Source organism: Alligator mississippiensis, chromosome 8 (assembly GCF_030867095.1).
Source record: "Alligator mississippiensis isolate rAllMis1 chromosome 8, rAllMis1, whole genome shotgun sequence".
In the NCBI taxonomy this organism is placed as follows: Eukaryota; Metazoa; Chordata; order Crocodylia; family Alligatoridae; genus Alligator; species Alligator mississippiensis.
Window position 1 is genome coordinate 78,663,076 of NC_081831.1, and position 10,671 is coordinate 78,673,746.

The 10,671-nt window shown below is 44.3% G+C and overlaps 1 protein-coding gene across 8 annotated transcripts in view; it reads left to right on the forward strand.

The window, feature by feature from the left end:
- The window catches only part of ATP11C (ATPase phospholipid transporting 11C), a 97,142-nt gene extending 87,029 nt beyond the window's left edge, over positions 1-10,113 (forward strand). For 3 of the 8 annotated variants that reach the window (XM_059732875.1, XM_059732876.1, XM_059732877.1), the window contains 2 exons: positions 1,860-1,925; positions 5,492-10,113. In XM_059732875.1, the coding sequence (XP_059588858.1) occupies positions 1,860-1,925; positions 5,492-5,629 (204 nt within the window). In that variant the 3' untranslated portion in view covers positions 5,630-10,113. Of the gene's footprint in view, positions 1-1,834; positions 1,926-2,117; positions 2,251-3,210; positions 3,307-5,491 lie in introns of those variants that run through there. The other 5 variants (XM_059732879.1, XM_059732878.1, XM_059732880.1 and 2 more) reach the window with 5 other exon arrangements.
- The last annotated feature ends 558 nt before the right edge of the window (positions 10,114-10,671 follow it).

Here is a 10,671-nt window from a genome sequence, read left to right on the forward strand (position 1 = left end):
ATTCCAGTTATTTAAAAAAAAAAAGTTCTCTCTCTACCAAATTCACTTTGGAGTCCATTGCAAAACCATTGCTGGCTTCAGCAGCAGCAGGATTTGGGCCTTTCTGTGAATTTAGACAACAGCATCTGATAGATCAGCAGTTTGACACCCAAGATTTCTTTTCTGAGAGTGGATGGGGTTGATATGTTCTGGCTTTCCACCTTGCCCCAAAAGTCTGTCATTAAGATGCTCACCCTGTTCGATGGGTGTGAAAGGCATGTCCTTAACCAGTCTTTGGTTGGTGAAAACTACCCCTCATTAAAGTCACTGGGAGTGCTGTCATGGATTACCATATCGATGGCATATGACCCTTGCTGCTCTCCTAGTTGGGGAAGACACTTAACTTCCAGCACACAAGTTTAGTGATTCTCATTAAAGATCTCAGATCCATCAGTATCCAGATTGCTGGTGTGAAGCAGGTACAGGAAAGGAATTATCAAGTAGTTATAAAGGCTGGATTACAAATTGGCCGTTCACCTGGGAACTGGCCTATCTCGCCTCGGACTGCTGAGCAGACGACCTTTCCTGCCTATGGTTTTGGCTGCTAGGGATGCTTTTAGAGAAATATCAAAGAAAAACATTGGTGTGGTCTTTCAGCTGAGCTACAGTGTGCTGTATGCATACAGCGTACTGCACGCTTTTGCATATGCTGAACACACAATGTCTCTTTTCAAATTGCCGTTTTATAATCCTAGGTCAGCAGGTCAGAACCAAATGCTGGAAGCTGTAGGTCTGTATCCCCAACCAAACACTAAGGAAATAGCTGTTTTCGTAAAGGGCTGAACTCATTCCAGTTGAAAACAAGGGCTGGATTTCTTTTTCAAAGGAACTGAAGGGAGTCAGGGCCCAGTTCCCATTCAGAGAGGGATGCCCTTACCTCCTTGGAAGAGTCAAAACTGAGCCATACATTTAGGTGCTCACACTACCAGTTTGCGAGAAAAGTCTTCAGGGCCAGCACTGCTGGTTGCTGTGTCTCCTTTTGAGAAAGTAGGGTTGAAATCCAGACTTTCCTGGAGTTGACAAGAACTGGCTGTAGCAGTATCATAATGTGAGGTGGGCGAGCATTGCACATTCCCTGGATGTGCCACCTCAGGAGGAGTGCCAGGAAGGTGGGTTGGTGGGCAGGGAAGGCTTCACCCCCAGAGCTGTTGCTGCCTACCTTGCTTTGGCAGCACTTCCCAACTCCAGGAAACAGCCGGTGCAGGCAGCGGGTGCCATACAGTACAAGGCATTTTGGCCATCGGTTTTGTAGAGTAGCAGTGAGGTTTGCTGCTGCTGGGAGGGGAGAGGAGAACTGACCCCCCACCCTTTTTTTTTTTTTGTCACCAAAATCAGCATTTATTTTGTCCTCTGGACATGAGCTACAGCAGGAAAAAAATGCGGCAAAGTTTCCCCCCGGTAGCAGCAAACTCCATTGCTAGTCTAGAGAACTAGGATTTCCAGAACATTTTCTACACCATGATGCTGCCTGGCCTCTGCTCTCTCAGGTGTGTGTGCAGGCAGTCAAGAAGGCATGAGGGCTGGAGGGGTGGGTGGGGGAAGGAGGACAGACCGCTGGCCTTGGCACAGTTTTTCTATGCTATGTCTTGAGGCACTGGCCTTCTGTAGGTCCTGGTTTCTCTTCTCAAATATTGCTCTTGTATAGCATTTCTCTTTAGCTCCTCTCTGCCTGCTTGAGCTTTGTCTCTATGTGAAAATATTTTTGCAATGCAAAGTGTGTTTGTATTTTCCTTGGTTTCTGCATTTCTCTCTGTTCTCCTGCAATTTCCTATCTTTTTGTGCTGTTGTGAACTAGGTAACGAAACGCCTTCCTTCCTCAGGAACATCCACTATCTTCATGCTCTCTCAAACTTCCAGCAATCACAGCTTTTCTTGGAGTGAATAAGGTGATTCCCTTTCTTAATCGTACATGTTGCCTCTCCTGCTTTCATTTCCTTTTCCTAAGGCATAATGGCTGATCATGTGTATATTTTGATCTGTTGATGCAGCAAATGCTTTATTTTTTTAACTATTTTTTTTTTTTATTTAAGTATATTTTGTCACCCCCTTCATCCTTTTTGGTTTTGCAACTCTTCTAGTCAAACATTCAGATAGAGAATCAGAGAGAAGTAGGGGCGGAAGGGACCTCCAGAGGTCATCCATCTAGTCCAACCTCCTGCCTGAGGCAGCATCATCCTTATCCAAATTATCCCATACACGCCACAAATCAAAGTAAGTCCAGCTAGTTCCACTTTAGTAGTGTCCTAAAGGGGCTGCCATTATTTAAATATCCAACCGCATACTGGTGCTAAGACAAGATCCAACCTCAGGGAATTGCAATCTGCCTCTTAGACCAGACTCTTAGCTAATGTACGGTAAGTTGTGTAGCTCTGTGGAAATCAGTGTAGCTCCAAAAACTTGCACCCTTGGTAGGAATCTCATTGTTTCTTTAGACAGCCCAGTCTTCCCCTCTTCTGGTCTGTTTGTTAGTGCATTAAGTAAAGATTTCTCTGATGCATGGAAACAACAAGCAACTTCATTTGATTTTTGTAGCAAATAATGCATCTCAAACTTGTTAAGCCCAGAGGTTAGCAGTGAATTCTTGCATACACTTCATTGCCTAAGAAGACAACATAGGGTAATATCACAATAAAGAACATTTGCTATTTATCTCTACAGCAGGCAAATCACTGTCAGAAATCATTGCACTAATTACACTTCTCAATTGCAGCTGCTCGCTATGGGAACAGTATAGTTTACTCCTGAAACTCCAGCATGAACATTTTATGCATAACCCTAGTGGTCCCACTGTCACCTAGCCGTGCTGGTCACATGCTTTCAGCATTTCTCAGGGTCTGCAGGAGTCAGGAGCAGGGGATGGTGGATCCTTCCTCTCGTTAAGATTATGGTGGCCAAACTTCCAAATTTGGGTGCCTAAAATGGGACTTTGTGAACAAGTGGGATGAATTTCAGAGTTGCTGAGAACCCCTAACTTTGATGTATTGACACTGCCTGAAACGAGTGGTGCTCCTTCAGAAAAAAAAAAGAAATGGTCAGCTCAATCCTGGCATTTATAACGTGTCTTTTCATGCTGGAAGTTACCTTAAAAGAATGATATAAGTAGTTTATTATTACACCACTGGGGATCTTAGTTTCTCACCTTCTTTAAGTATTTTTGCCTCACTATTTCAGAGCAGTAGGAAGGCATCTGATTCATTGTCGCCCCGACCTTCTGTCAGACCTCTTCTTTTAAGAACGTTCTCAGATGAGTCTAATGTATTGTAACAGGTACCCTGACCTTAGGATGGCTTTAAAGGTTCAAATTAACCAAACTCTCCTCCCCGCCAATCAATTAAAATATGGTTCTTATCATCTTAACTTCTGGTGTTGGACACCTGTCTGCAAAGTATAAAGATGCAATGCTTGGTATACATTTTAATTTGGGAGATGTTATAAGACCTTTATCAGGACCTCTGAGCTGGGTGGATTCCAGAAAGCCAAAACATTCGGCTATAGCAAAATGGGAATATACAGTAGAGCTGGCACTTATTAATACATGTTTATTTTGGGGGAAATATTAAGCTGAGACTGAAAATAGTATCAGGGTATCGTGCCGGCAGTGATTATAAAAGGCTAAAACTACTGTATTTGTATTGAAGTGCTCAGATCCCAATTATTAAAAAGTATTCCAGGATTGCATCAAGGTGGTAATAAAGGGGTTTTTTTTAATTTTGGGGGGGGTTATTAATGCATGCTCTTCTATCAGAATTAAATAAGTGTCAATTCATGTGAATCAAACATGTGGTATATGTATTATCCATATAATGCATGGTACATTTGTCTGTGTGTGCATATATGTGCGCACACGATATCTTAGACCACGTTTGATTTTCTAAAACATACTCATTAACCAGCCAAAACATTGTAGTTCTGAAAAGGAGATAAAAATGCCAAATTGAATGCACATCTCAACCTTTCGGGCAAAATATTATTTGGCTCTGCAGTGCCGGGCACGTGGGACTGCAGCCTTGTTCTCAGCATTTTGTGTCTTGAATGGTTAAATTTGCTAGGGAGGGAAGGCATTTAGCCAGGTTAGTGCCAGATAGAAAGCCCAGTCGTCCCTGCCTCGCCAGTGTGCATCTCTGGGTTTACATAGTCTCACATACTGATCCCATGGTTCCTTTGCACTGAATTTTGCAGCGAAGCAAGGACTGCATTTTCAGCACCAGCTAGGACGTGGGAGGTTCCTCCTCATGAACAGAGGATGCTTCTCTGTAGGTCCATCGGCATGCTGGAAACTGAGGGTTTTACACGATGCCCTAATTCAACCGAGGCCTGAGCATCACTTCAAATAAGCACATCACTTGCCATTTGACTCCCTGATTGTTTTACAGCCTGCTAAACATTAGATGGTGCTGTATGCTGTTGTTTTCTACCAGAATGATTTATTTGGCTCTGTTGCAGCCTTTTTTTTGTTTTTTGTCCTTTAGTGCAACCAAGACTCACCTTGTCTAGGCAAGATTTCCCTGCGTCAGCTCTGGGCCTGGGAGCCTATTGAGCCTTGTTGCCAGCTGGTCCAGAAAACTGCTGTGCTCTTGTGCCTCCCTTGAGAAAAAGGGTCCATTTCTGCTCCAGAAATTCCCAGTGAAATCCTTCCATGAAATTCTTCCATGAATACTTGAAAAATATGCTTCCCAACCCCCTGGGTTCAATGCAGGTGCACAGAAGCAGGGATAGCATGCATCAAGTCAAGGTTTTCCTGCCCCAGTAGTAGATGCCCATCTCTCCAGCAGTGGCTTGGTGGCCTCAGCATCCTGTTTTGCCTCAGGGTTTGCACTAAGCATAGCATTAATAATATCACAGGTCCTTGAAACCACAGGTTCGGATCCCAGAAGACTCTGATTCAGCTACTTAGTCACTCAGATCTGTCTGCAGAAGGGTCCCGTAATGCAGTGATCCCAGGCAGCAGCAGCTCCATGGTGATTTTTTTTTTCCCATCTGGAAAGAGTGGCATATGGTTCCCCAAATTTTCCGTTTCCCAGGTCGTATGTACATTGGGAAGCAAAGTTTTATGCCCCATACTAACCTCCTTCGCCTGGAACCGCCACGCACGCGTAAGACAGCAGTAACAAATGCAGGCAGGAAGCTGGCCTAATTTCTTCTTGCCTTTTTGTGGTGTCTGCTAATTGTGAGACTTTGTACCCCGTTTCTCTTGCCCATAATCAAATAAGATGTTATCACTTCTCAAAACAGCCTGGCGCATGGTATCGCTGAGCTGAAAGCCATGCAGATTCATTCGTCATACTCCTCCTTGTTATCAATACAATTTGGCATTTTTATCGTGGTCTAATCATTCCTTTTATTCTCCCAGCAAGTCCTAATACATGATTCTCCTAAAATAACAAAAAGAGCCCTTTTGCTTTTGGAAGTGTAACAGTTAAAGTAAATGTGCGTTTTTCTTTTTGTTTCACAGAATGCCCCCTTTGATCCGCCTATGTTACTGTCCTACAAACGTATGGAGAATGGTTGCATCTTTAAATGGAAACCACAAGAGGTTATTAATTTGACAGAACGAGGTCCTCTCAGGATACTGCAAATGCAGCGATGCTAAACACAGCGCATGGCCGTGCTGTAGGACAAGCCGTGTGTCTGTGAACTAACGATGCTCTCTAAGATGACACGCACAATGTAAGCAGCCATGCTGACACAGCAGTAGCCAAGGCCACAGAACCCATTTCTTTTGGCTATTTCCTCCCCCAGATCTAGAAATCAGAAAAAGCACGGGAAACAAAAAGCCTGTCCGAATGGCAAGTCACACTTAGAATTGCAGGCGAGGTGAATAACCCAAACTTGAGAGAGACAGAGAGAGGTGGACGCGGCATTCCCCCTACCACCCTGCATCTGGATGGAGACTTATCTTTTACAGCCACAGCGATTGTTCCAACAGCAGTGAACTGCTGCTAAAGTCTTATCCTTTTGCCTGACCAAAGAAGTACGCAGCCTTTTAAACTTAATTAAGGGCTGGTCCAACTCCATGAAAGGGAATGGAAGAAAGTTCCTGTTACCTTGTCGAGAAGTTGGATTGGACTCTGCCTGGGAGCTACATGCTGTCCTCTCTAACAACCCCCATTGCCTTGTGATGGGGGGCTGCGTACCAGCGTCTGGAGACAGGATGTGATCCTTAGAAGCACTGAGCTTTCCAGTGAACACAGCAGGATGACATGAAACACTGAAGAATGAGTTACTGCTGGTGTGAAACATTCAGTGACCTCAGGGGTAGACAAGTTAGTTGTTCCACGTTCCTTTTAAAAAGTTAAAAGTGTTTTTATCCAGAAATCCAAGGAGCTGATGAAATATTTGGAGAGTTCTTACCCGGTGAGAATTTTCTTTCCATGTTACAATTGGTTTTTTTGTTATTTCTGAAAGAGGTTAAAGGAAAAATAATGAGTATTTTCCCCTTTTATGTCCTGGAAATAAACAGAATCCTTCTGTTTGAGAGTGCCTCTCTGGTCAGAGAAAAAAAATCATAGTCAAAAGTCATGTTGTGCCAAATACTCAGCCCCAGCTGGGTCTCCTTATTGTGTTCGCACGAATGCCGGTGCAGTTGTTTAAACACTTTTTAAGGATCTGGTTGCCAGCCACAGTGAGGGGCTTGGATGTCCTGATGAGGTGTTTGCACCTGTTAATAACAGCATCCTCAGCTATTTGCACTGACAAAAAGCCCAGGCCAGTTTAAAAATACAGGAATCAATACATCTAGTTGTAGGCGGTTACATGTTACCACATTCGAAAACTAAGAGGTTCTTCTTAAATCTGCCTTTAGCAAGTTGCTGGGAGCGGTGATTTCAGTTCGAAATACTGTACATGCAGAGCATGAGGGTGCAATGCTGGACACTCAGCTCCGTGGTGGTTGGGACGCAGGAAAAGCAGTACCTTTTGTTGCAAAAAGTCCTCGGCGCATGTGTATTGCATCTCACAAGAAGCGCAATTGCTTGTTGAATTTTTACCGGTAATCTTCCCTCGTTGACTTCCCCCTCGCTGTGTCTGATCCAGGTGTGTCTGTCTGGAAGGGCCCACACAGACTGTAAAGCATGAGAACGTGCTGTTGGCGTTGTGATCAGTTGTCGAGTGGGTGGTTTGGCAGGCGGCTGACTCCATCCATCTCTTTTTCCGGTTTCCGTTGTAGTTTCCTCCAGGACCCACCTCCTGCAGCCGTGTCCTTCCATACCTCCTCTTCTCATACGTTATGTGGTCTCCCCTCTGGGTGCTTGCCTTCTGTACACCTCATTGCTACTCTGTCTCATTCCACAATTTCACGCATCCTTTTCGCATGTTCAGTTCATCTTCCTCTTTCTATACTTGCATCTTTCAGCTCACTTCCTACAGCTGCTACAGTTATCTCTTGCTCAGTCTCTTCTCAGCTTCCCAATGGTTGCCTTTAAAACTCAGTGTTGCAGTTTGCAACCAGCTGAAATCCATCTTTGTTAAAACCAAAGTCTCTGACCCATACAACACCATGGGGATGTAATCATTTCTGTACATCGTTAACTTATCATTCGTGTCCCACGCCAGCCTCCTAAAACACTTCTAAAAGAAAAGAAATGCATTTAATAACATGGTACAATTGGGCGGAAGAATTGGATGCATAGTTGATTGGATGAAGGTCCATCTGAGCCTAACATCCTGTTAGGCTAGTGTATTTAAAGCACACCAAAGTCTTAGCTAACAGCACACAAGAGTAACGGAGCCAGCATTATGTCTGGTTAACTTTGACTTCCCAACCTGAATGACCAGGTACCCGCTTACACCCGGGTCAGCTTTGGCATGAGCCTGGAGTAGGGCTTCCACTCATGCCTCCAGGGCCGTAGCAAGCTCTGCCACTGTGCCCATGGCCACAATTAATTCCATGTATAGAAAAGATCAGGCTCCTTTTCCAAAGCAGTAGAAACTGTTGTATCACACCGTGATTGCAGTTTAACACCCTGAGAAATATTGCTTTCAGTCTCCATTTTGCAGCAAACTTCCCATCACCATGACATTTTAGCAAATAACGGCAAATAATATTGGGGAAAACTATCCCCATGTCTTGCATACCTCTCTTCTACAAGTTTAGAAGCTCTAAAGCTGGAACGAAATGGCAAGCACTTGGGAGAAACCAGGGGGAGTGAGATTTATGCCTGATCATTTTAATTCTAAATGCTGAAAGTTATTTCAGTCCCTTGGATTCTGTCCGGCTGCCTGGGAAGCGTTGATGGCTGGCGTGGACTATAGCCAAAACTAGATTGGGATCCACTGTCGCGCACTCATTGCAAACAAATCGTGACGCACGTGGAAGCCGTCGCACAAAGCCTTAAATTGCTGAATATGGAGTGGAGGAGGGAAGGGAATAGGAACTGCATGCAAGAGGTCTCTGCAACCTGCATGAGATGCAGACAGCACTAAGGGATTGGTACGTGGGGCAGCCTCGCCAATCTTGCAAAGACTGGGAGGGCTGCGGGGCCCTTTTATTACCCGTTATGTGTCAGTGGCTCCGGTCCTCCCTGCATCAAGCCAAGGATTGCATTTCCCTTGGAGCAAAGCCAGTGTCCTTTAGCTCTTCCCATGGCACTGGAAGTCAGCTTTCCGATGGTTGACATTTATGAGTAGCCTCGTGCCTGCCGACCTAGCCCGCTAGTCCGCTGAAGATGGGGTCTCCAGGCCAGCTCCAGCCTTTCTGCTTAGACGCACAGTTCTGTTTCTCCGTTTACATAACCGTTTAAAATAGGGACAGTGACACGCATCATTCCAGCAATTCGAAACCATTCCACGCTCAAGGTCCTCACGTCTGGCCCCGAGAGCCACCTTCGCGGTTTGCTTCATATCATATCCTGTGGAGAGGGTCCCATTCTGCACCCATGCAACTCAGGGTTTTGCCTTTGACTTCAGTGGGAGCAGCAGGAAGAAGCTCAGAGTTTATACTGTAGAGGTGTTGGGGGGGAAGGGTGGAGGGGCTGTATGTTGGGAGGGGTCCATCCTGGTAAAGGGTGGCATTCACATACATAGGAAGTATTCATCTTGCATTTTAGAAGAATGAGCCTCTCATTTCTCAGTATCAAGATAAACAGTTCATTATAGCCATATACCCAAACCCAGGACAGGTCTGAGATGAATAAACATAGATTGTCATTAAACTGTTCAAAAAGCAGGTTTTCCTGGGCTGACTGCAGCTAACTTAATGTTATCAACAGAACCACACTGACTTACACCAAGTGAAGATTTGGCCCTCGACTCAGAAATAGCAACGGTCAAATCCTCGTGCTCCAGGCGCAAGGTGGTGTAAGAGGAAATAGGAGGGCCGGATCTGGAATTAAAGAGCTGGCTCTCCAGTGCTGCCAGTAGCTAGCAGGGCAAGATGGAGAATGGCAATAATTGGATAGGGGCACAGTAATGCTGTGACTGCTGTTCATACAAAGTACTCCAAGCTGCATTGTTATGGTACTTTTTACTAACGAGCAAAAAGGTCAGTACGTGTTCCCAGGTAGAAAAACCTGAAGGAAACTGGTTAGTATTTCTAATAATAGTTCATTGCAATTAAATCACTGATTAGTGATGCTGGAAGGTAAGAGGAGTAATTAACCACTCCCTACCTGTTTCAAGTAATAGTGGCAAATCTGATACGGTCACTTCTGTTTTGCAAACTAATCTTCATTGTACGAGGATGTTATTATAAATGATCCAAAATGACAAAAAAAACGAGTAAAATTTGCATACTCACTTCCTGATGGAAAATATAACGAATATATTGCAACATCCATCCCACGTCTTGGCTACGGAATTTTTTTAAACAACATGTAGTATATAAAAAGGATGTAAATTATACACAGGTGACGAGAAGAAACATTTTTCAGCTTTTGGCAAAAAAAACCCCAACCCAACCAACCCTGGGACTGCAACCTTACATTTTTTCACTTAAAAGCAATTTTATACATTTATGTTGCTTTATATAACAGAAATTGAATGTGAATGTTACCTTTTCTGAATGCAACTTGCCCTTTTTTCATTACAGAAATTTTTGTTTGGAGTAATCAATAAACTTTGGTATGTTGTTCTGATTAATGCTTTTGCCCAGTCTGTCTTTTTTGCTTGCTCATAAGCCACTTTTGCAGTAACATGTACAGGGCTTAGAAGCACAGGAGGTAGATACCAGGAGGCCTCCCGTGGTCTTCGGTAGGCATTGGATTGGTTTTACAGAGAGATTCAGTGCTCCACTTAAACCACCTTTATCAAGCAGAGTTGAGCACACAGGAAGAGTATGGCAACCTCTAGCTTGCTACATCAGTCAAACAGCAGTAATTCTACTGCCTGTTTATAAAGACCATATTTACTTGAACACAGGATGACCCTGTATACAAGACATGCCCCCCTCCCCATAATTAGATTTTATATATGGAAAATTTCCAAATTTGTTAACAATTTTCTAGGTCTAGAATCTAAGTATTGGGGGAGTTGTATCCCGGACGTTAAGAGGGAGGGAAGTTGGTGGCAGGGTGAGGAGGGCAGAAGCTGCAGGGGGAAACCAGATGTGTCGGGGCAGGAGGCTGCTGTGGCCTGGCTCAGGGCCAGAGTCGGAGCTACAGCAGCTGCCTGTTCGCCACTCCACTTCTTACGTGAATA